The 25,017-nt window shown below is 47.5% G+C and overlaps 9 protein-coding genes across 9 annotated transcripts; 5 read left to right on the top strand and 4 right to left on the bottom strand.

Moving 5' to 3' along the window:
* Positions 1–1,472: 1,472 nt before the first annotated feature.
* P153DRAFT_435800 (uncharacterized protein) lies at positions 1,473–4,126 on the bottom strand (the record flags this gene model as incomplete). The annotated part of the gene is made up of 8 exons (XM_033673178.1): positions 1,473–1,492; positions 1,566–1,578; positions 1,782–2,518; positions 2,574–3,246; positions 3,304–3,454; positions 3,497–3,548; positions 3,744–3,901; positions 4,002–4,126. The coding sequence occupies 8 exons, from the start codon at positions 4,124–4,126 to the stop codon at positions 1,473–1,475; spliced, it is 1,929 nt and encodes a 642-aa protein (XP_033518020.1).
* A 1,908-nt stretch (positions 4,127–6,034) lies between these two features.
* P153DRAFT_391354 (uncharacterized protein) lies at positions 6,035–7,262 on the top strand (the record flags this gene model as incomplete). Its single annotated transcript, XM_033671046.1, has 2 exons — positions 6,035–6,073; positions 6,915–7,262. 2 exons carry the CDS (start codon positions 6,035–6,037, stop codon positions 7,260–7,262), a joined length of 387 nt encoding a protein of 128 aa, XP_033518021.1.
* A 510-nt stretch (positions 7,263–7,772) lies between these two features.
* On the bottom strand, positions 7,773–8,270 carry P153DRAFT_148697 (uncharacterized protein). Its single transcript, XM_033662180.1, has one exon. The coding sequence runs from the start codon at positions 8,144–8,146 to the stop codon at positions 7,835–7,837; it is 312 nt and encodes a 103-aa protein (XP_033518022.1). The 5' UTR covers positions 8,147–8,270; the 3' UTR covers positions 7,773–7,834.
* Positions 8,271–8,394: 124 nt separating this feature from the next.
* Positions 8,395–8,952, top strand: P153DRAFT_391356 (uncharacterized protein; the record flags this gene model as incomplete). The annotated part of the gene is made up of 1 exon (XM_033671047.1): positions 8,395–8,952. One exon carries the CDS (start codon positions 8,395–8,397, stop codon positions 8,950–8,952), a length of 558 nt encoding a protein of 185 aa, XP_033518023.1.
* Positions 8,953–8,986: 34 nt separating this feature from the next.
* On the bottom strand, positions 8,987–9,499 carry P153DRAFT_391357 (uncharacterized protein; the record flags this gene model as incomplete). The annotated part of the gene is made up of 1 exon (XM_033671048.1): positions 8,987–9,499. The coding sequence occupies one exon, from the start codon at positions 9,497–9,499 to the stop codon at positions 8,987–8,989; it is 513 nt and encodes a 170-aa protein (XP_033518024.1).
* A 1,400-nt stretch (positions 9,500–10,899) lies between these two features.
* P153DRAFT_361867 (uncharacterized protein) lies at positions 10,900–11,541 on the top strand (the record flags this gene model as incomplete). The annotated part of the gene is made up of 1 exon (XM_033667033.1): positions 10,900–11,541. One exon carries the CDS (start codon positions 10,900–10,902, stop codon positions 11,539–11,541), a length of 642 nt encoding a protein of 213 aa, XP_033518025.1.
* Positions 11,542–13,807: 2,266 nt separating this feature from the next.
* Positions 13,808–17,127, top strand: P153DRAFT_148710 (uncharacterized protein). Its single transcript, XM_033662181.1, has 5 exons — positions 13,808–14,541; positions 14,601–14,678; positions 14,727–15,161; positions 15,213–15,989; positions 16,034–17,127. Exons 1-5 carry the CDS (start codon positions 13,972–13,974, stop codon positions 17,021–17,023), a joined length of 2,850 nt encoding a protein of 949 aa, XP_033518026.1. The 5' UTR covers positions 13,808–13,971; the 3' UTR covers positions 17,024–17,127.
* Positions 17,128–18,044: 917 nt separating this feature from the next.
* P153DRAFT_435804 (uncharacterized protein) lies at positions 18,045–18,668 on the top strand (the record flags this gene model as incomplete). Its single annotated transcript, XM_033673179.1, has 2 exons — positions 18,045–18,625; positions 18,664–18,668. The coding sequence occupies exons 1-2, from the start codon at positions 18,247–18,249 to the stop codon at positions 18,666–18,668; spliced, it is 384 nt and encodes a 127-aa protein (XP_033518027.1). The 5' UTR covers positions 18,045–18,246.
* Positions 18,669–23,314: 4,646 nt separating this feature from the next.
* P153DRAFT_391360 (uncharacterized protein) lies at positions 23,315–23,955 on the bottom strand (the record flags this gene model as incomplete). Its single annotated transcript, XM_033671049.1, has 2 exons — positions 23,315–23,453; positions 23,495–23,955. The coding sequence occupies 2 exons, from the start codon at positions 23,953–23,955 to the stop codon at positions 23,315–23,317; spliced, it is 600 nt and encodes a 199-aa protein (XP_033518028.1).
* Positions 23,956–25,017: the final 1,062 nt, after the last annotated feature.

Here is a 25,017-nt window from a genome sequence, read left to right on the forward strand (position 1 = left end):
TTCTCTTCTACCCTAATCTTTTTATATACAAGTAGTTAGTATAAGTTAAATTAAAGTCTAATTTCTAGAAAGAAACTAACTCTAAATACTTAGTTTTATTCTTTTTAGTATTTTTCTTAACTTCTTTCTTAGTATATGTTACTTTAGTAATATTTATACAAGCTCTAGTTTAGATCTTATATTTTAGTTTAGAGAAGTTTATTAAAAGTTACTTAGAAATAATGTTTTTTTAGAAGAATTATAATATAAGCTAATATATTACTAAATTAATATAAGATTTTTAGAAAGTAAAGTTAAAAACTATTTTTAATGTAGTTTTAATACTGTTTAGAGAGTAAATTTAGTAATTAAGATATAGCTAAGCTATATCTACTATCTTAATTAAAAAAGTTTTAAACTTATAAGTAATAGTCTTAGTCGTACAAGTAAGCTAAGATTTTAGATATTCTATATAGTAAGTATTAGAATCTTTAGTTCCTACTTTAGTTTAAATTAAAAACGTTTCTATTAGATAGTATAGAAAAGTATAGATAGAAGAGAGTTTCTTAACTATTATAAAGCTTTAAAAGGATCTATACAATTACTATTATAGAATAAGTAGTAACTCTTTAGATTACTTACAAGACTTACTAGATTAAAAGTAGTTACTAATTACTTAGTCTTAGAGTCTAATAATAAGCTTTTTATTAAGAATTTAAAATTTTGCTTAATCTTTTATTTTATACTTATAGGTATATTAAAATTCTATTAAAATAACTCTAGTATTTATAATTTTAATATAATTTTATAGATTATTATAAGGTGCTTTAATATAAGAGAGATTAAAAGTAAGAGTAAATTAGTATATCTTCCTACTAGAAAGATTATTAAGAAGTAAATCCTAGCTATATAATCTATTTATTATAGCTTAAATTAGTTTAGATTATATCTTTATTTTATTAAACTTAAATACTTAGATTAGTTTTTAATAGAAAACCCTTATTAGTTTAATAGATACCCTAAAAGAGTCTATATTTATAGACTACTTCTCTATAAATTAATTACTAGTTTTAGTATTATATAAGAAATACTAATTATTGCTTATTATGTAGAAGATATATAGAGATAGTAAAAAGATAATAATTTAATTAAATAAACTAATAATTTAGGATATCCTTATAGTAACGTTATAGAAGTATTTATTTTAGTAGATTTTATATAATAGTAATTCTTACTAATATTAAACTAAAGCACTAAAAGCTAAAGAAAGATTTGATTTTAATAATAACTTATATAGAAGATAGAATTAAACGTAATAAATACTAATAAGAGAAAAAAACTATTAACTTAATAAACATCTTAAGAACTATTTAGATTTTTTTTTGTATTTAATAGTATAAATATATAATAGTTAAATAAGATTCTAAATAACTATTTTACCTTTTTACTTTTATTTCTCTAACACATTTTTTAAAGTTATTAAACTATAAATCTTAACTAATAGTATTATATACTATAAGAATTTATAAATACTAAAATTAAAACTTAGTTTAGCTAAAGATATAAAAAAAACACTAGGCACTTACTTACTAGCGTAATCTAATAGTTTATATTTAGTATAGAATCTATAAGTTAAGTCTTCTTTTAAGAGTACTTAAGAGTTTTCTTCTTTATAGAATTTTAGTTACATCTCCTAAACGTTTTTTTAAATTTATTTAAGTCTTAAACAAAAGTTAAAAACATAGTATAATTGTTATTAACTTCTCCTTTACTATGTACATTCCTAGCTATATTCTTTCTACCTTTTCTACAATAGCATCCCTTAACGTGCCTTGACCCCAGTTCAAGATACGATATACACAATAAGAAAAATGTAAGGCATCGCGTTCAAGTGTAGTGCGCAATGCCTGAAGGCATTCCATGTGATAGGCCCCCTCAGCTGTAAAGTTAACCCATATCTCGTGCAAGGGGCCTGCCGTTACAATCGAGAAACAAAGCGTATTGTCTGTATATAACCGCAACTCCGAATCAGCGTCTGAGCTCGAATGGCGTCGTGCCTGGGACATGAGATTTTGAAGGATAGTGAGCATTGAGGCACCGCTTATGGCAGCTTGGTTCTGAGCACTGACTAGACTTCCATTCAGGCTTAGGCCCTTCACTTCGGCGACCAAGAAGGGGAATCGTATGCCCATGTCTGCTACGTGCGGGTCGCTCAATAGTGTCCCAGACACCTGGTGGTTGACAAGTCGCTGCTGGTGGCTCGGCATGAATTTCCCATGTGCGAGGCCAACGGTTATGTCTGGTTTCGGTGTTGATATGTGATACGGACTTGCAGCTTCGGTACTGGTGGTTGGTGCGACTGAGGGAGGAGGGAGCGACGGGACGGACCCAAGAAAAGTGCTATCGCTGGTGGCGGCTTCGGAAGAGGTCGACTCTGGTAGCGCAGTCTGTGGTGTGTGATAGTCGGGCATAGTGCTTCGGTTTTCGTTCACAGACTCTTCGAAGGAGGGGCCTGTCGGCTTGAGATCGGAATGCCAGACTGATTGATGTAGTAAGCAATCTTCACACTCTCGCAAGGGTCATTGACAGCGTACTTTTCTCAGACGTGTGGACTTTGACGTCTCCCGGCCAGACATTGGAAATCATTCTCACGAGCCCGTACAGACTAGCCTTCCAATCACCTTCCAGCGAACACTCGCGCGCGTTTCTTTGCGACTCTTTCCAGTACATCGTAGCTGAAGCGGCAACAAGTGCAGGCACGGGTGATGCGTCTTCTGGTGTGGCTACTGGATGCCCTGAACCATCAACTCCTAGGATGTCTCGCACTCGGGTGCTTATTGCGGGCGGGAGATCGACCGAGGTATCGACCAGGACACGGGCGTGGTGCATGTTCCGCGTGCGATACGTTTGCGGAGTTGGTCTCTTGCTGGGACTGGGTGTTCGCAGTTTCTGTGCGTGTCTGCGGTGTTTTGAATGGCGGCGCTCGCCTGCACTGCGAGGCGTCGGAGGCGCGTCCATGTTCTCCAGATGGCCAGTGCTGACACAGCTTCTCCAATGCGATATCGACAACTTCCCGACTTCAGCAGTCGACTCCTGCAGATTGCGTAAGCATTCTTGGGTGAGGGCGTGGGCGGGCGTCTGCGTAGAGGCACGGGTTTCTGGTGGTGAGGGGCGAGGTGCGCTGGCGTCCGCGCAATGCGTCTTAGCGCGCTTCAAACGGCCGCGCCCTGCGTGCGACGCGTTATTGTCGACTTGTTTCCGCTTCATCTTGCGGGAGGCGTGTAAACATCAAGTGCCTGCCTTCCACCACTCCACTCGGCCCACCGGAGCTTCTTCGGGAAGACTGATCGCCGTGCACGGGCCCATGTGCCAAGTCTCATCGAAGCCACGAATCGTGTCTCCGTCGATTCTGATCGTCCATGGGAAGATGCACGCAGCTTGACGTGTTCTGATGACGTTGAAACACTTGAAATGACTGTACTGCTAGCAGAAAAATGCAGCGTCGTTCGTTACTCACTACTTGATGATCTGGCATGGACCGGTCTTGGAGTGACTTGACCGTAATTGGGCTAGTATGGAAATTGACACGTGATGACGTCAGTCAGAAGAGATGTGCGAACGCAGGTCGACGGCTAATAGACTAAGGTGCAGGTGATCTAGCCTTTGCCTGCACGCGCCAAACCATACTGCCGCTCAAGATTTAATCTTTGCATGTCCTCTTGGAAATCCGACATGCAAGTCAATCAAGAACATACCCAACATACAGTATTGATCATTCACAAGGTACGAAACAAACTCAATTTGACCAACGTTCGCCGCACAAGAATGCACCGGTGCCAGAACAACTGGAGGACCTAGGACTGTGCAAGAAGGACCGTAATCTTGTGGATGAGCTGAGCCTGTGGCTCGGGAAGAACGTGTCCTATGCGCCAGTCACAGGAAAGCGAGACCTTCTCCAACGTGTCAGAGAGGGCTGGAAGAGGAGGCGTTTCCAATAGGAGACGAATGACGAAACTACTCACAAAGGTCGCTCGCCTTGTAATCTCTCAAAGACATCTACTCGTTTATTTCGGGAAAACGGTACTGGATCGGCATCACGAACGCACAGAGCAAAGCCAACAGCGCTTGGCTGAAACTCATAGGGCATGCTCGGTATCTTGTATCTGCGAGGATTGGGGACGAATCATCCCATACGTTTCAGACGGCCGGAAACTCATTCCTTTAGACCTTTGGAAGACGTTTTGCTGCGCCCCAGATAGGGATGTTTTTGTTGGTGGAGAGGTCGAGTCTGTACACATCCACTGGCCTGGAGCGTAGTGACTTGTAGATATTACTATTCTAGTAGGAACTCGATTTGGGTAGAAGTTTGGGGCTTCCATGTTCAGTGTAAGATGAGGGAAGGATGGAGTAAAGGTAATGCAGCTGCCTCTGAAGTCTATAGATTGCCACGCTCTACACTGAATAGCTCAGGAGCCTCCAATACCCATTGAATTTTCTCCGACTCCACATAGTTCGGGAGTTTTACAAATTCAACAATCATCCCATGCAACGCGGAAAGAAGATAGATTGAGAACACCACCCTCCACAGTAACTCTGACATGATCATCTACTACATCAGAATACATCTCGCAATCATGGTTGTATATATGCAGCGGGAATTGGAGTCCGAAGTGACGATGATATCAACAAGAGCAACTGATCAATGGTGAGAGTTCCCTAGCTCTCATACATCGTCTGGATATCACCTGTCCGAGAGTTCAGAACACATGTTCTTTCTGATAGTAGATAAAATACTCATCCACGATTCTGCAGGCCAAACATGTGGCTGGTGATGAACGACCATGAATCCAGCCATCGCGGTGGCACGGAAGACAACCGAGGGAGTGTCACTGTAATTGTTTGACGTAATTTCTCTGGCTAAACCATCACATCGGTTCAGTCGTTAAGCATTCTTGGCATGATCCGGCGGCACCATATCTCACAAATCGGAATAGTCGTACTAGTTTATAGCGCTTGATGTTTTGGCGGAGCAGGAAACCATTGACCCACTAGCGAGGCTATCGATTTCCGAGCTTACACAACGATATTTTACCAATCACCAGACCTATCGCAGCCCGCTACAAGTTCCGGCTCGGGCCGGATACCGAGGTGGGTCGGTGGGGCGGAGCAGTCCGCAGTGCCTCATTGTGCCGGAGGTTTCTCCGACCCATTGCACACGATGTAAAAACAGGCGGATCACGCCTTGGAAGTCCAGAAAAATCTTCTTCAGTACTGAGCAACCAAAAAACCCCGGATATAAGTTCTTCAAGCAATGAAAGGTCCCAGAATGGTTGCTCCAACGCAGTCGCATCTTACTCGTTACTGTTTTCACACGTACAACCCGGACCTTGCTGCACACGTTTGCAATCTTGCGATCTGCGCTATAGACCCTCCCAGTAACAAGCTCCATCATACAAAAGATATCTTACATCCGGCTCAAATAGTACATTCGTACATTATTACTCTACTCTTGGCTAGGTTAATAGATTCACAAAACATCGGTCAAGAAGGGACTTGTAACCGATAGCGATGGGAAAGATAGACTAGATCAGCGCCTTTGAAACGACTATCATCAATGTTTGGAAGACGAGAGAGACATGAGTTTTCGAAAATCATGTATATTTTCAACTACCTCCAAGCAGAACAGGAAGGCCGTGGCAACGAATTGTGGGAGAAAGGGAGGGACCCAAGATGCAAGCCTCGCCCCAAAGGGCCGGCATGCCAGGGAGTCTCCGGAGATTTCAGTTGTGCAAATCGGATCGAGTTGAGGATGAGGGTGGGTTGAATACGCATGTAGTGCTGTTTTCTAGACGATTTTGTCAAGTGAATGAGATATTGAGCGCATTGGGACTTGACCATATTTACGACAGTCGGTGGTTTTCATACTTTGAGGGCGTAAGTCGTTTGCGAGTTTGTGACAGATGGAATTACGGCTTTCAGGTCGCAGCGTTGCAAAGAGATTGTCAGGAGTAACCCAGCTGATCAATGAGAAGAAGTCTCGCAAGTTCTGGCCTCCATGACTGAAGTTGGAGTTGACTCGTCGTGGAAAACGAAGGTAAGTAAAAGCAAGCCACTCACTGCATATCTGTTACCGTCCAATGCAATGCTATACTGATGTATTGAGGCCATATCGGTGGTTCAATTCTCTTGTGTTATTGCTGTTCGCGATATTCCAATGCACTTCATGTTTTCTTTCCTGGAGAGCTTCCTGCGTCAGCCACAGCGTTTACCGCAAGTACCGTACTTACTACATTTACCATATTCAGGGCGTTCCTCTCGTCCCGGGCAATCTCATTGTCGGCAACCTTCGAGATAGCATTGCATGTTGTCTAACCATCATCACAAGCCTGCCAGTCATCTTCGAAGATTTCAAAGGTTGGTCACAATATCCACTAAGCTCTCGGAAACGTGATACACATGTAGTTTTCAAGAAAAGAGCAGGGCTAATCTTTAGAACGAGCGGCGAGGGCAATGATTGTATGACGAAATTCATCCATGCGGTTTTTGAACAAAGTAGTGGCAGGCTGTTTCCCGGCATGATCCACGTTGGCTTCAATTCCGTGAACATCTGTACTGCTCGGCGTATACGGGCAATTGCGGAAGGCACTGCTTCATGCATGAGACCAACTATCTGGGACTGCTAGAACTTCTCGCCACCACAATTCTCAAGTCTAACCAGTCAGTCCAGAATACGAAGAGCTGCTTCAATGATGTATCGGCGTTCTATGTTGTGCGCTGATGCGGCCAAAATGCTTGCTCATAAAGATAATCGAGCATGAGGATTACCGTGTTTCCACGTCCGGTGATTGTTTGCAAAACGTTCGGTAGACTATTATCCTTACAAAATGATTGATTGGTCACTTGATGAGCAGGATGATGTGATGATATTACCTTAGAAGCCGGATGCCGTAGACTTGCAGGATCCCACGCCCTCGCCCTTCGAACAGCAGAACGTGTCAATGGGCATCAGCTTCCGCAACAAGCAGCCCAGCGGCCACCACCATGAACGCACTAAGAGCGGCCGCGAGATCTTCCACGGCCAGCCTGGGAGCTACAGCATGCACGATCACGGCATTATCTTTATGGTCGAGTTCGAGCAAAGGTGGAAGGAAAAGCACCCCGAGGACTTGACGCGCGAGATGACCGAGAATGTCAAAGACGCAGGACTACAGTTTCTCAGCCTTCTAGCTTTGTGCGTTAATGCGGGCACATCCCTATCTGTGAAGGCTTGTCACATAGTTTAATCGGTTCCGAGAATATCCTGTTTCAAAGTAGACGTTCCGAATTTCTAGCCCGCCAGTAAGTAGGCAAGCAACCAAACGATTAGAAAACTGTGTCTTCCACATCTGACATATTTCCTTAGATATTTGCTGGGACCTGGTGGTATGAGATGAGAGTACCGACAAAATCGATGGCGCTGATCTGGGAACTCGACCGGCTCGTCGAGGTACAAAGACTTCACAGAAAACCCTAAGTAAGTTAGTTTTATCACATTTTTCTTCACGTCCGGGTTTGAACAACGCTTTGGGAGCATTAACTACTAGGTTTTGAGTTTGAGGGCAGCTACGACTATAATCATCATGTGTATCAGCAAAGCAGTCAACCGCGCATTTTCCCCCATACCCCCTCTTCGTGCATCTCGATCTGTCCCCCATCAAGCTAAAGGTTTTGTGTAGTGATTCGTTCACTGTGAAAATGCCGGCGTTATGTCAGCAATGTCTTGGCTGCACGATCAGTCCGTGTGTTGGAGATGGTGTGTCAGGTAGAATGTTGCCTCGATCCAAGATTTCAACTACGTGATTCGAGGTACCTTCTCTCACGTCCATAAGCCGACAAGCCACTCGCGCACCCAGTCCACTGCTGCTTCGTCTATCACGCCCGCCCTTTCCGCATATGTGCCCAGCACATGGCCACCCAGCACAATGCCCAGCACAATGCCCAGCACAATGCCACACAGCACAATGCACAGCATGGTGCCCCACGATACACCGCGCTCCTCGTTCGCCCTCTGATCATATGGTGGCCACACTGCAGCCGCGCGTTGCTGGCGCGTCAGCTCAGCCTGGGGTTGCTTGGCACGTTGTGACGCGTTGTCTGGGCGCCAGCCGATGTAGGCTTCGAATACCATGGTCGAGATGAGTTAAACTGGGTTGACTAGATTCGAGGCGATAGGTTGACAGATTGGCCGATTTTCACTCAAGGGAATGTGAATGCCTTACGTCTATTCACCTGGCGCGCCGTGCCGTTCGGTATAAAAGCCAGCATGCTAAAGTGCCACAACACACGCCCACATTCCAGAACACATGAGCAAATTCAACCACAAACACACGCACAAGCAATTTCCACTACACACACACAAACAGCGATTCAACCACTATGTCGCCCTGGTCCTGGCCCATGTCGCTCTTCCTGTCCCCACCTCCCCCCGATTCCGCCTCGATCCTTGCCGGCCTAACCTTGACCGTAGACTCCACCCTTGCCGCTCTCACAACCGCCACCCACGACCTCGCCGCCGCCAAAGCCCACGCCCTCGCGACATCCGACCTCACCCGGCCCCTCCTACAAGCAGCACAGTACCACCAGGTCCGCATTGACGCGCTGACACAGCAATTTGCTGTCGCTGTTAGGACGCGCGATGTATTTGCTGCGCAGATGCTGGCGAAGGAGAATCTGGAGGGTTTAGAGCGTGCGGGCGAGGCATTGTGGGTTGGGAATAAAGGGCTGGGGAAGGGGACGGTTGAAAAGGTGATTGGGGCGTGGGAAGGGGAGGAGCTTGTTGCTGAGGGGGGTGTAGAGGGTGTGCGGAGCGGCATTGAGCGCGTGCTTCAAGAAGAGGGCCTGGATACGGTGGAGGACTGGGATAGGGAAGTGCTGAAGATGGATGTGCAGACAAAGTTGACTGAAGAGGCGCTTGCGAAGTTGCGTGCTGCCTAACGAGATCAGAGTAGACGTATATGTATGTAGCAATCTATCTATCGCTGATTTGCATACAGAAAGCCCAACACCACCCCTTCAAGACCCACGGAAACATCAAGACTAGCACAAGCCCAACAACCCACCAGTTCACGCCGCCCTCGCGAGTACGCATTATATGACACACCACCTCCCATATACCAAGTACGCCCGTCCATACCTTCGGCATCCCCATCCTCAGCACATCCATCCCCATACTCAGCACATCCATCCCCATACTCAGCACATCCATCCCCATACTCAGCGCATCCATCCCCATACTCAGCGCATCCTTCCACATACTCAGCGCATCCATCCACCAGCCCGTCTCGTCTCCGCCTTTTCCCTCCTCAAGCGTCTGGTAGTGCAAGTTCAGCAAACGCTCCCCCACCGATGCGGGAACAGGCTTGTGATTGTTCCGCGCCAGGTGCGTGGCGAAGTGTTGGAGGATCGTGTATTTGCGAGAGCAGGTTGCGCAGTGGAGGTTGGCTTTGGACGTGGAAGTTGGTGGGGGGGAGGAGGGGGTCATTTTGGTGGTCCGAGAAAGAGATTGGATCGATAGAGAAGGTTATTGTGTTGTTTAGTTTGAGCTGAACGGACTGTGAAAGGAAAGCCGAGCGTGGACAAGGTATTGGTTCCGCAGGTTCTAGTATGTTGTGGGGTTGAATCGATTGATGAAAGGGAGGTTGTGGTATTCGCCGGCAAAGATGGTTTGTTTAGAGAGTTCGTTTTGTAAAGGACAAACTGGCTTTGCCAGTGCGGTGGATCGATAGATAATTAGAGACAAAAGAAGAGCTCGTGATGGATTTATCGCTCTCGAAAGTTCCGGTAAGTCGGCTGGACGGATGGAGTTGTGTCTTCGGCCAGTAACGAGGGTCCTTTGAGGAAGATGGTGGATGTGTTTGGATGAAGCGTGAAAAGGGAAGACAGTTTTCTACAAAATTTGGGGTTGGACTGTTCCAGCTCGGCTGGGAGGCTCAATAAAGGGAAGGAGATTGTTTGTATCCTGACGAAGGAAGGGATGTATTGCAGCAGAAGACAGACTCAGAAGGAGGATACTAGTGTGTGCAAAAAGCGGTAATTCAATGAATTTGGTTCCACATGCATTCAGGCCGGACATTTCCCGCCCAGCCTCCAACGCATGAATGAGACCTCACGCGAGTCAGCGCACGGGTACATACGTCCGTTCAGATCTATACGTGAGACCGGCGCATGTACGGAAGCAAGCAAACAAAAAACTTTCCAAACCATGCGCATGGAACTGGGCTTCTGGCTCCGTGCATGTGTCGCAGCTACCCGCACACAAAGGAAGTCAGTGACGGTGAGGGTGATATAGGGGTATACTGGGCTGATTGATGCGTTGTATACTGTTTGCTGCGGGTATCTTGGGATACGTGGTCTGTAGAGTCTATCTTTGCGCATCGTCGTCACGTTTCATTGTTCTGTGTGCGGGCCTGACACTGAGGCTTGGTTAAAAAACGAAAATTCGTCAGATGTGAGTTTCTAGACTGTCGAGGTGGTTTCAGATGAGAGCGGTCAATGACGAAGTGATAGCTTAGAACAAGTTGATCGAGCGAAGGCATCAGCTTGTTCTGCAGGTTTTGCAAGCAGATTATCGTATTGGAGGGTATTTGCGACGCTCTAGCCATGTGAGTGTTGACTAGAGGGTTGGGGATCGAGCTGACCACTTACACCAGTGCAGACCGAGAAAACTGAGCAAAGGCGACCCCCTTTTTACGGTGTGCATTAGGAATCCATGCACTCAAGCGCAAACTTTACAGACGCACCAGCTCTCTTAACTTGCTATTGAATACCATCTTGAGCGGATTGCATCACGACATTGTCATCCACCCAAACCGGGACATCAACAGTATGCATTCAACGCCGATTGCACGACAGAACTAATTATGCATTCACCAGCACACTACGATGGACCATTACCGCCGCTCCGCCCTTCGCGACCACAACCACTCCACAATGCCCGGCCGTTACCCCACCGATAGACACGCAACAGTCGAGGACGAGCATGAAGTCAACTACATACCCCATTCCACGTCTGTCAACCAGATTCCATACACCTCTCGCCATCCTGATAACTTCAACTCAACATACTACCCGCCGCCGCCATTAACGACTATGCACATGCCAACATACCCCTCCATCCCGCCTCTGGCTCATACCCGATCGAGAACCACCCCCGAACTCCGCTTCGCCCTGAAACTCCAGTCCTACAACCCGCTCTCTGACGAGCTCCTCGCCCCTATTTCGCTCGACATGCCGCACCGCCGTCTTGCCGGGGAAGCAGTGGAGATGCGACGCGTGTTAGATAGTGTGCTGAGGGCTGATACCGGAGGAGATGGGAGAGTGAGGTCCGGAGATAAACTCGATGTGCTGCTGAAGGTGGTGGGACACTTAATGGAGAGGATGGGGGTTGTGGATGACGTGCTGTTTCGGATGGGTCAGGTGCTGGGTGGTGGGCAGGCTGGAGAGGATCAGGATGAGGCTGGAGAGAGAGACACTGCATCGAATGGGGTGGAGGCAAAGAGCGGGTGGTTTGGGTGGCTTCGGTGAGATAGAGGTATGGGGTGCAGGAAGGGGGCAGTTGGCATAGGGTCGGTAGGGTTCAAATTCGGCTGTGGGGTTAAATGGTGGTTGATGAGTAGACTTCATCTTGGTAGTGACGTGTGAAATGGTATTATCATCGGGCAACGTGACTATACGGGTTCCTGGCTCAAGTGTTGTCTACGATGATTGTCAAAAAGAAAGGCGGGTGCAGTAGTTGGAAGAAAGCTTTGGTGAGACAGACTTTAGTCAGACAATATAGTTGTAGATTCAACTATGGTGTGCGTGCGACCGGGCTGGAGGTATATTCACCAGGCTTTGGCAGCTTGAGGTAGTTTAGAGTCTTCATCAGGCAGACAAGCTTCTTTAAAGTCAGCAGCGTTGCCTTTAACGGAGGCGGAAGTGCTATCTACGTTGTGGGGGTAATTGCTAGAAGATAGGCTAGAGTTGCAGTTGTATCAAGATTCCAGTATTTGCTGTGCTTGTAGTGTTTGGCGTCACGGTTCTCTGTAAACTTGACCACACCAAGGTCTTTGTGTCTGATGTTATCTCAGGTAAGCTGTTGGGGTTCAAAAACGCTAGGGCCAAAACAGCTACCTTAAATACCAGAAGAGAGTATCAGCCTAATTGGGGATTCTTGTCAACCCGAGCACGTTACGGGCTTTTCGAAGTCAAAGGTCAAGACTTGTGTAATGGCAGGAGCGGTCACGCTAACCGCGTCTTCTTATGTGTAGTTATGGGCAGATAGCACGTGTAGATTACGTAGTTCATGCTAGGTCGGTCGAGTCCACCGAGTTGAATGCATCGGAAGATCGGGACAGACAGGGGCTAGCTACAAACTACACGAGCTTCGGTCCGGTAAAGAAATGACACCTTTACACCTCCACATTGCAGACCCCTTCCTAGCCAAAATCATCATTTAGCTCAAGCTGGCGGGCTGAACCTGGTCTACAAATATGATCCTGAAACAAGGATTGAATTCTGTCAAGGTTTCATCACGCGTATTGAGATCTCCGACAGCTCGTTCACGTGTCTTCGAACACACGCTTGATCAGACCAATCATTTCCTCCACAATGTTGATATGCATACCCCAGTTACAAACATCCCCCGGGAAGTCAACCTAATCAACAGCCAAGCCGTGGTTGAGGAGTCGAAGTTTCGGTTACTATGCACGTCCTTGAACTGTAGACAGATGAAGAGTGAATGAATGCTCATCGGTGCAGTACAATTTCAATTGACCGGCTATTGATCTCAACTTCCATGGGGCCACAGATGCCGACCTGGCAAAGGGCTGGGCCAAAGGCACATTCGTATTCGACTGGTGCAGGCTGAAATCACCCAGTCCTACGATGAATTCTCACCTAGAGGTGTCTTTGTGCATGAGACAAACGATGTAATGTTGCGCTTGAAGCCTCTCAACTTGGATGTAGCAGCGGGCGAGAAAGCCGGTCTGGGCTCGTGAAGAGTGGCGGATAGGGTGGAGGGGAAGGAAGAAAAGAACGAGCCAAAGAATGATCTGATAGCCCTCGTTTGCGCACATCGTCATCTGAAGAAACAGAACGTAGAGCAATTGCTTGTTTGCGCGACATAATCGGTCGTTGCACAGCTTTCCACCCCGGCTTCCTGCGCAGCTCCCTATGGTGATGCGACGCCAAAGTGGTGATGCAACGCAGAAATGACTCGTGTTCGGTTGTGCAGGGAACTTGATTGGTCGACATGTTTACATGGCATCCTGGGAACTCACGGCGCTAGCGATGCACATGACGAACTAACTTGAAATTGAATTTTGAGGCTTCACGAATCCCGAAACTCTAGAACCACCCCACACCACAAGCCTGCTGCAGGCGAACGAGGCCTTTAGACGTCACTGGTTCAATTAAACAGACTGGACCCTACAGCACAAACTTGTCAATTCGAGTCACGATCGTATATCAAAATACAGGCCAACTTGAGCTTACGGCTGAGCTTACAATTGTGCCTCATAGTTCTTGTTGGATTTCCTTGCATCTCGCTATCTTTGAAGAGCATTCTAGATGTGCTCTCCAGTCTTTACAGCATGCATCTCAGCATAACAGACAGATCGGGAAAATGTTTGTGCCATGGATGTGAGTGGCAATTTCTGTGCTTCGTGTTTCGTGGCGGGGCGTTCAGTGTTGAGACATCTGATGCGCCGCATCGGAAGACAAGACAAGCGAAACCTTGCTCGATGTCTCGTCTCGTACACGTTCGCACTGACCGACAATAAGTGTGTTGTTGTTCTTGTTTGAATTTCTTTTCCGGTTCTGGACGATCAATGCGAAGCTGAGATTCTCAGCTTGGTGGCTTCTCGCTGTCTCCATTCTGTCTTTTCCTGTCTTTCTTCGTTCTCGGGCTGTGTGCTGCGTGTGTTGATTCGTTGACTTTTAATACCACCCACGACCTGTCCATACGGCCTAAACATGGCGCAATCGACAGATTCCTTCGACGACTCCGGATATCAGCCTCATCCCATCCGACCCCCAGTGTCGAAGACCTCGGAAAGAGGGAGCTATCGGCGACCCGACCACTGCATGCCGTATGTCGAGCTGCCATCTCCAGCTTCGGAGTTTTCCGATAGCTTCTACCGGTTAGGGGGGCGATGTGTTCAGCGTAAGCGTGGAGGTGGGGTCAGCCGCGCAAGTGTATCAACATTCGACGATGGCGGGTACGATGAGTGGGCTGGTGCGCGCCCAGGTCGAGAGCCGTTCGACCTGAGGGAAAGTAGGGGAGAAGAGCCATATCGAGGTCACTCTGCACTTTCGAAGGATGTTGGAGAGGTTGGTGTTGTTAGACGCTCACCCCAACCGCGTGTCTTGCCTCCGAACCCGTATGAAGCTGCACCAGATCAGCCGGATCTCAATTCCAATCCTTATCTGGCTGGCAATGGAAACATCCGTGGAGCTTTTGTCTACGCCAACCGAACAGCTACCAGCATACCGACCCACGGGCATCGTCACATGTCTGCATCTACCTTTAGCAGGGCCTCGCCGGTAAGTGTGACTTGTCTTGAAAATGGAATGAGAACTCACTAATCTCGAACCATCATAAGAAATTCAGCTATCCAAATTTACCAGTGCAAACGGAACACCGGCCGTCTTCGGTGCATCCTCACAGCATCTGTGCCCAGATAAGTTACGCCCCCCATGTATGTGCTTTTCGACACTAACAACAACACAGCGAATCCGGTACCCGACCTGCACTCACTCAGGAACTTGAATACTCGAAAGACAGGACTCTGCATGAACAACTCAACAGGTACTACTACGACAAATATCAGCAGGACGCTCGTCGATACTACGTTGAACTGGTCGATAGGGATCGGGTTATTGCAGAGTGCAACGAAGACCTTACAAGAGCACATCAGGCAACGGATGCGGCAAATCTACGGGTGCACGAAGTAGCTCGTGAGCTCCATGCGGTGAAGGATTATATCCGCCGCTACGAACTCGACCATGGCGGAAAAGAAAACCCTAGCAAGATGCCCCACACAGAGAATGAACGGGAACCGCACTTGCAAGTACAGCAGGAAGATGTGCTCAACGTCAACTCATCCTCTAATCGTCAAGATTCTCTAGGATCAGTGTGTACATTCTTCAGTGTTGTTTCGGTTGCACGTCATATCCGTAGCCCACCTTTTTGAACAAAATGCTGATAACTGTAGCCTGCTGAAGTACCTGAAATCGGTGCACCCTCTCTTGCAAGTATGGTTGACTCCCGTCCAACAAATGCTCTGTCTTTCGAGGCGGTCAATGCCCGAAAACGCGACTTCGAAGACGACCTTCAGTCTGAAAGGCGACAGAGCAAAAGAGCTGCTCCAGGACAACAACCAGAAATCATTCCTACCACGCAAAACCACGAACCGAACGCTACACAGAAATACCGTCAGACTACTCCGAATCCGAGACAGCCTATGTTGATGACTCCACCAACGACATGTCGAACTAGTCACGTGGGAGCCGTCAACAAGCCCACGCTGACCGGAGCAATTCGTAGACACCTGTTTCAAGATCAAGCCAAAAGCCAGACGGATCACACAAGGAGGCCGGATGACAACGATGTACAGATGTCTTCAGGTCCACTGAATTACAACAATGACAGTGACGATGGCACTTCCGAGGCTTCAAGTCCTGCCCTCAAGACGTTGTCGGCTCTCCAATACGCCAAGACAAAAGATGATGATGTCGATGAAGTATCCAGTGGGAGCTCATCTGAGTCCTCCACAGACAGTGGCGATGACGGCTCGGAAGTGAATGAATTCGTACATACCTCTTCTCCGTCGCGTCTGCCGGCTACAAGTGCCAGTCCTCTGGACCATCACATCACCGAGATCTCTCATGACGGCTCATCAATAGTCGCCAATGATGAAAGTCCGGATGCGCGGGAACCTATGCGGATACTCCGCACGCTGCACGAGATAATAATGCAGTGTACACCGGAGGTAAGTCCCAATTTCATTTGTTTTTGCAGAGCTAATCGTCTCAGACCATAACTGAAGTGGCCGCCCTTAGCCGCGACAGCGATCTCGACCTCAGCCTCCGCAACCACGGAGCCACGATCAGAGCCCTCAAAGAAATGCTTACCGCCTGGGACCCCTCAAGTGTAATCCCCTACCGATCACCAACTTCTACTACTCGTCAACGCAAGCCACGAAAAGCCCCACAAACAGAATTCTTTTGGAAAAAAATGCTCAAGCTCAAAGCGCCCTTAATGTCTAAACTTGGCTCTTTTACCACCACCCTGATCAAAGAGCCTACGCTCTCCACGCTCTTTGCTAATCAACACCTTATACTTCGCACAAGCTCAAGCTCCAGCAAAGAGTCTGCTGAGCTAGCAAACTCGACCTACGTCAACGCAATCATGCGCTTAATTGGCATCACCCATGCCCGAGACGAGCAGTCAGGTCTTGTTCGCGTGCTACTATGCCTATTCATCTATATTGTGCGGTATCCCAGCATTACAGACTGGGTTGCTGCGTCGCAGGAGCGCATGTCAAGTGTAGACAAACATGTGGGAATGTTGTTGTGGGACAAGTACATGGCTGTTCTTGAAGGTGATTCTACGCAGCAAGATGGTGATAACGCCCGGAAAGCAGCCTGGCTTAAACAGAGCAAAGAATACGTTGACCATGGGTCGAAGTACGCGTATATTGCGCAGAACACGTCCCTGGGCACGCTTGCGTTGCTTCTATTCAACGACTGTCTGACGAGTATGTATGGATGCTCAAAGGGGAGGGAATTGTCAGGCATTTCGAGGGATGTGTTTCGATATCTGCGGGAAGCAGGCATTGTGGAGTTGGCGAGGACGAGTGGGCTGGATCGGGTCATGCATGAGTTGCTTTGGCTACTTGTAGAGAGATTGGAGGGCGTGGAGGGACGAGGCGAAAGCAATGATGAAGATGAGACGGATGACGAAGAAGGCTGGAAGAGGTTCCCAGGCTTTGAAGGCAATGCATCTAGCGATAGTGAGGAGTGAGTACTGATGCGGGTTTTGTATCCGGCTATGATGATGTATTTAGCCGCGCCACGAATTGTACTGGGTAATTCATGTTCGGGTAGCTATAATTTACTTGTCTATGCAGTTCGCAGAATATGTACCGACATGTGATAATAAAGCGATGTCAGCTGTGGTTTATGTCTTGCCCTTGATTGGGTCACAATGAGATACTGTTCTGCGGCTTTATTCTGGTGGTTTATCGACGTAGACCATGTTTCCCCAGATGTGGTTTTTGGCGAGATTGAGCTTGGTGCTGTGAAGGGCTTCCAATGTTGGGTCATGGTTTTCTTACTGATGGCTCCACGGATAGCCCGAGGCCACAATGCTTCAGGCCCAGTAGTGTTGCGTGACCTTCTGCTGGTCGTTTGTGTACCAAGATTCGTAATGCATCCTGAGACTGGGTCATGTTTAATGAGTGCTGCAGGTCGTTCGAGTGCAGTTCAGTTGTTGTATTCAGCGACTCAAGCATAATGATGGGCGTACAAGACCGACATTGGACGACCAGCCAGACGTATCAGGAAAACTTTACATTCAGAAACTGACAATCGTAACCCACCTCACTCGACCCGCTCCCACCTTCGCAAAATCTCCTACTATGTCCAGGGCCGTGACACAACATACAACCACCGAAGTCCTCACCAGTGCATTTACGAAGCCCGAGTTGAAGCGAGGGAGCAGGCGTGTTACGAACGGGGATGGGAAAAGCGAGTTTCGGTACTGACGGAATGCAAATGAGTGGCTGTTCAGACCCCCTCTCTGTGTCAATCACAGGTATATCATGCCCCATCTCCCGCTCTTGTTGTTTGGCCATCTTTGGCATGACCGTGTCTCGAACCGCATTGCCGCACTAATCCTGTTTTGTAATCGGGTATGTTACACAAGACGCATCAACCTTGCGCCCGGCCAGCCCCAACACGCATTTCCTTAGCTCCTCAACCTCATGCTTTCAAGAGCGTGTTGACTTCGGCTGACTGCCATTCCACTTTGAATTTCGCATACGCCACCACGCCGTGTAATCCACACAAAGCATCTCAAAGATTCTGCCACTCGAACCCCTATAATCTCGACTTCCGCAATCTCGTACGCCCACTCAACGTCTGTCCGTTCACCGCACCCATGTGCATCCCATCGAGCACCTTCCTGCATGCCAGGCACTGACATTTTCATCCAGATTCGCCTCCTTCCCGGCCACACACTAAACGATGCCACCACGCCCGCCACCCGCAGCTCGGCTCATTCTGTCTTTTCTCGCGTCTCTCCTTACAAAATCCCCCCTTGCATTCCTTATCTCGATCATCGGCCTCACAACCTCGCTCTGCCTGCTTATATCGACCGCGCTAGCGAATCCGCGGGGGCAGTTGTCGACTTGGGCGAAGCTATCGCTTTGTGTTGCTGGCGCGGGGATGGTGTGTGCCGGTTTGGTATGGTGCTTTGTGTTCTGTGGGGACGGCAAAATTGACAAGAGTAGGGGGGATGAGCGCAAGGAGGGAGGGACAGTGTGGAAGAGATATACAGATCGAGCGGTAGAGAGGGGACGCGCGAGGGAGATGGAGAGGCGTAAGAGGAGGACGAAGGCTCCAGGTGCGTGATGATGCATGGCTGGGAACTATGTGGGACAGGCTAGGACATCAATACGGGATAGGTTAGGACGTCGATGCGGGTTGAGATTGAGAACAATAACACGTGAAAACGGAATCGTGCGTAATGCGCTGGAAGGCAGGCTTGATAAGACAGCAAGTGCTAGGTTTTAGTATTGTGAGATGAAAAAATGCCTGGAATACCTCCATTCCAAATATGGGGCATGAATCATGCCTGCGAACATTGAAGAATCTGAGCTGGCATGGCTTGGCGCAGTGTTCAAGGCAGCGCATAATGTCCTGCCTCGGCCCTTCGTGGCGTAGCAGGTTGTAACGCCAAGAACGACGATAAGAGCGAGGACAAAGGCGTAAAGACATCTCCAAAAGCAAAAATGCCTACCTCCATCCGTTACGGGAGGATTGAGTTGAAGATAGTGTGAATACTTGACAGAGCGTCTTTGTGATTTCGTTGGTGAGATTTCGGCGATGATCCGGCGTTGGCGTCGCCTGGCAACATCATCTCACCTACCCCATCGTTGGTCAGCAACACGTCGCACAATTAGAGTATCTGAAAATTAGTTTTGCATGCACATCAATAACCCACAGATATATTTTGAAACGATCTGGCAGCTGACCTATGCCGTGCTCAAGATAAGAAGAATCGCATTCATACTAACGGGCGTCGTCTCGCTTACGGGCTCAAGGTCGTGAAGGACTAGCCGGCACGACCAGCTTTGTTGCGGTCCTATCAGAGCTTCTGTAGAAACGTACTGCATATGACATGCCCTCATCTCCAACACAGATCACAACAATACATTACCAAACCACCATATGCATGTACAAAATTCCACTGTCGCTATTGTAGTCGCCCTGAAACCATTTTCTTGTTGTCTTGACAATACTTCAGCAATCTTGTACATTTGTTCCGGGTTTTAGTATTGACCGGCGCACCAAATGCCCAGCCCCAACGGCTCGCAGAAACTCCAATGCCAAGATTTCTGCACAATGTGTTGAATGCCCCCAGCATGGTGTAGATGTATCTTGCCAGGGAATCGCAATACCTGCATCTTAGGCTGTTCCGTGCACGGTCTCAGGTCCGTTATTTCGAACTCTTCATTCAGAGATTCTTTCGTTCCTTCCAAAATCTTGGGATCGTTCGTCGTCATGAGCAGGTCATCCATGTAGGTGGCCAAGATTGCCACGCCTGGTTCGAAGAGCAGGCATGAATCATAGCTTAAGACTTGCCATCTCTCGAAAATGAGGAAAGCGCAGAGTTGCTGGTTTTGCTGTCATAAGAACCGGTTTCCAAGCATCTGCTCGGACGAAGCTCTCGATTTCCGATTCAAGTGCTGATTTCTACCATTTTTGTTCAGGTCCGTTCATGGATTCCTTGTAGGTGCGAGGGAGAGGGGCTCAGTTAAGGTCACGTGTAATATTGAAATGCTAGGGTTGGCCGGATGTCTGCTTGTGCATTTTTTATGGGAGTGTTCCTGGTGCGTTCTGGTTCTCATTCAAGTCCGAGAAGGTTGTGATGTCACTTGAGTTGTGTTAAAGTTCCTTTTAGCCGAATGATTCAATGTTATGAGATCTGTGAGATGGTTTCTACTATAAGTAGCTATTAATCATTCACACCCCATGGTTATTCGTTGAAATATTATTGTCACTTCTTTTCTCAACAATTGACAATATGGTACCCGTAATGTGATGTTATCTAAACCCGACAGGGTCGACTTGTTCCTTGCTCATTCTCAGGGTGGACTTGGGTTTTTTTGGTTTAGCCTTCCGCTTTTCTTCGAAAAGTGCTGTCTCCCTTGCATCATTGGCATGGGCGCCCGTGGCATTCGTATTCGTTCTGACATGTAGTTATTCCTGTTCTAAGCATCTGTAACAAATTTCCGCATTGACCCAATCGTTGTCTGTTTCAACTTTGGATGGTGTGCGTGTCTTATACACAGTTATCTTCTTTCGGTTGTTAAGGATGAGATACCTGCAACCGTCAAGTCTTTGAGCGACGGGATTCTCGCTAGCTTTGATGTCGTTGTTGCCGATTAGATTGGCCCCGTTATGTTTACAGCCTTCGCATTTTTTCGATGTTGACTTCTTGTTGTGTGCACTTGCTGGGATTGTAGAATTGTTTGTATTTTTTGCAGCAGCCTTCTCCGTTACAAAATTCGAGAGTTTCTAAGCTTTGCAGTTCGCCCAGATCTGCCTTTGAATGACCCTTTTCTGATTGCGACTTCCTAGCGGTGATTGCGACGTTTTCTCTGATGACTTTGGCTCATCCGGACTGAGACTTTCTTTTGTGAAGGTTTCCGAGCACAGCTCACAGTTCTGAGAGAATTCTTGTGTTCTTTCTTGGTATCATTATGTAAGATATCTTGTTCAGTGCTGGGTCGGCAAATTACGCTCTGAATGTCGCAAGACTTGCATGGAATGTTTGTATTGGAAGTCGGGTCGTCACGGTCACACAATTGTCTTCGCCTCAGGCAGTTTCGGCGACTGTTATCACTTTCTCGATATGCATTCTCACAGCTTTTTCGCTGTCGGTGTGGTACGTTCCGGGGTGAAAGTCGTTGATATTTGAGTCGGCTACTTCATTGTTGACATCCCGTGAATTTGGTATAATATTCAACATTTCCATAGGGGAGTTCGTCAGGAACAACGTCTGGTTTGAAAAACATGGACATGAGTTGTCTGAAGTCTAACTTCTGATCAATATTAGGATTCGGCGTTAAGATTAGCAAGGTAATCCTCTGTGATTTTGCTTGGGAGCATTCCTTAGTGTTAAACAGACTGTGGTAGTTGTTCTTAAGGAGTCCAGACGTTTAGATGTAAGACAAGAAGTCCCGGCATTTCCGATAGTTGGCAGCCTAGTTCAGTACCAATGTCGAGGACGGCGTTGGACAAAGATCCTGTAGTTCCGTAGCTAGTTAGATGAGTTTCTAAATGCACATCCGATTTCTTTCGTTTGCGTCATCCATCGTCGCCCAGAGCGAAATAAGTCCATGGCACATTCGGACTTGAAGCTTTGGTTCGATTATTCGTCGAACAGGACCTCTAACAGTGTTGTAGTGCACTCATTGCCACAGTTGCAGCGATTGAAATGGAAGAACATTGATATTTCGTTCATCTCTTCTCCAGAAATGTTGCATCTGTTGTCATAGTAGCTATTAGCATCATCTGGAAAGGGGCTATGTGTCTAAGGGCTTCAGTTTCGACCTCAGGTTTTGTGCCAGTATCGATACTGGGATTGTCATCTGACAAAACGTGCAGTTCCGGATCTACCTCTCCCTCCTGATTGATAGGCTCTATTGTTTCGCCATCTAATGCGTCATCATTACCTCTTTCGTCGATCATGGCAGTCGTGGATCTAGTGACTTTTATCATGTTTGAATTGTAGATTCTCCGACCGAAATAGCTTTTTTGACCAACAAAGTACCCAATCTCACCTCAGCGTTTGGGGTTTCGGTCTCTTGCGCTGTTCCCCAGGGATGATCTGGTATGCTGGACTGACTATACTTGCTCGTTCGAGAGATTTGGCGGCGTTCCGTACCTCGCACTCATGCCGTGATAAGACCAGGTAGAGTTTTCGACCAGGTTGTGTGCTGCAGGCTCGGGCCAGAGTATTTGGGGAATATTCGAGTTCGCAAATTTGACGTCAGCAAGATTTACCAACCAGTCTAAGTTACCTTCTTTTGTCGTAAGAGTCTCTTGCCACATAGTTGCAGCCCCATCTCTCATTGAGTAGTGACCGCGCTCTTGTGATCTGACTTTGTGTGCCGAACATGTAGCTGCAAACTTTACCCTGTTTCCCTGCATTTCTACTCATGTCATTGCTTTGGGTATATTCAAGAGGTTGTCAAGGCAGTAAATTTGATTGAAAATTTTGTCGGCTCGCTGTATTCGTCTGTATGCGGTGAACAGGGCTCGCGCGAACTGGTAGCTTCTATGTAGTCTCACCATACAGGTATATCGGTGAACCCATCGGTGAGAAAAAAGACGACACGGTCCCGTCTCAGCCAATTGGCTCATGTGGACCCTAGATGTCGGCTACTACGAGATCGCTAGGGTCGGTGAACGTTCGCGAGGATGGTTGTTGAGATCGGGTCACAGTGGTTTTCCAATTGAGTGGATTGGGTAGATAGTGCCGATTATGGTCTCCACTTGAGCTTCTATCATGTTCATATCTGTTGCGTGTTTTACCAGTGTCTTGATTGCTGAGAATGATAGGCGATCTAGTCGACGATGGAGTTGCCATACTAGCTTCTTGACCTTGGCCTGCGCCATGGGGACGACATGCGTAGACCCCGTGGCTTTTCACCTGGTTCTCATTTCCTCCAAGAACGCCGACAGAGTGCTGGAAATAATAAAATCTTGGAGATAGTACAGGCCATATGTTTTGTTTCGCGACAGCGGTCAGTTACCTATCTCATTTGTTTGGGAACATTATGTCCTCTTCGTTCCATGTCTCCTGCAGCCCAGGCTTTGCAAGTTCGTCTAGTAATATGAGATTCAGCATTGTGGTTGGAGCTAGGAGTACATCGTCAAGCTCATGGATTGTGCCTAATGGAAGCTGAAAGGGTACAGTTTCTTGCCCGTCTACTGAAATAGAACTTGAGACTCCGTCAGCTTTGCCTTTAAAAAGGAGGATTTTGTTGAGCGAGTGTCGTTCCTCGGCAAGAGGGGTGTCGGCTTAAGAGACTTCAATCCAGGTGACTACTCCATGACTCAAGGCATTCGCGGTATCGCTGGTCAACGCTTGGAGGTTACCCATGCCGTTTTGTTCTGGTTTGTTCTTTTCCTTGGTAGTCTCGAAGGGGGCAATATGTTGTCTGTAGAAGTCGTTTCCTGCTTCGGAATCCCAGAAACGTACTTTCGACTGGCAGTTCTCGCGAAGGAGTCGAAATGACACATGTAGCATGGCCTAAGTAACGTGCCCGTTTTGAAGGGTGATCCGGGTTCAAGTTGGGTCTGGACGCCCAAAATGAGCGTGAGATCCTCATCGGTTGCTTTTGCTGTGGCTATTCCTGCTGAAGTTTCTCTGATGTATCCTGGCGTTCCCATCATTTCGACAGATATTCTATTTGTAGTTGGGGTGACCACACGAGGGTTGTCAGCATGCATCTCGCGTAGAGTAACAAGATCGTCGATTTGCAACTTGTGTGGCGAGAACAATGTGTTTTCATCACATTCCATAAAGTCATCTTCGCTAGGGACATCAGCGTATGGGTCTTTCTGGATCAGGGCACAAGCTCGATCGACTTTTCTGTTCAGGACTGGGTCGAGATTGGGGTCGATCATTTCATTCTTGAATTCAGTGCTTGAGTATGCCATGCAATCTCATAAAGCTTGCTATGGTCGTTTTCGTCGTTGGGCGTGGCCGATTTTACCATGTCAGAAAACTTTTGGTTCCTAGTTTGTAAATCTTCCTTGTTGTGAACAGTTTTAGATTCATTGCTTTTCTGCATGTTGGTATCCGCATTCTTGTTCGGGCGCTTCTCTGGGTGAGTCTTCCAGCAGTCTTCGATCTTGTGTGTTTACTATGTTCGACATCCCTTAGTCTAGGACTTACGTTCCCATCCGTCCTTGGATGAACCTGAGAAGATATTCCTAGGCGATATTCATTGTTGCTAGTGTCGGTATTGGTGACGGTGTAGACTTTAATACCTTGCTGGTGGAGTCTCGACTCTTGAATAAGCAGACAACATGTGAGATCTTCGAGGCGAGGAGTATTGAACCCAAGCAGTCTGCTTGGGAAATCGTGTAGGTTAATGTTCGTTTAGTTGGCGTTAGACAAGACCCAGAAGATTTTGGGGATCATATGGCGTCCTTAATCTTCAATCGACATTGTTCCACCCAGTTCAAGAGATCCTACATACTCTTACTATTTGTCAGCTTCAGGTTACCAACTTCGTCGGGAGCTATACGCTCGACGCGCTCATCCATTATCTTGTACCCATTGTGTAGGAACGTCCAAGCATCATGCGGGTCATAAAATTCACCAAGGCTCTTGCTAATTGTGGATTTTACTGACCAAATGGGTAGGGAGACCGTTTTGCGTACCTTTTTGGTGTTCTTTCATACTTGTCAAGTGTCAGTTGAACCGAGCGAGTCGATCAGGAAGTGACTTACTAGTCTTGAGCAGTTACGGAGGTGTACCCCAAGAATCCGCCTTCTTTGCAGCTTCCGCATTGGGACGAGCAATGAGGAGCTTAGTTTGTTCGTCTAACTTCGTTTATGCGTTACGGAGGTCATCTTCTCGAATTTGACTGGTCATCACGGCCTTCGTGCCACTGTGGTCGAGCCCGCGTCCTTGCAAGATCCGCTGGAGCCCTGCATCCTACTAGGATTTATACGATACATTTTTTGGTAGTTAGTTTCCGAGACTGGTAGTAG

The sequence above is a fragment of the Dothidotthia symphoricarpi genome (assembly GCF_010015815.1).
Source record: "Dothidotthia symphoricarpi CBS 119687 unplaced genomic scaffold P153scaffold_28, whole genome shotgun sequence".
NCBI classification, from domain to species: domain Eukaryota; kingdom Fungi; phylum Ascomycota; class Dothideomycetes; order Pleosporales; family Dothidotthiaceae; genus Dothidotthia; species Dothidotthia symphoricarpi.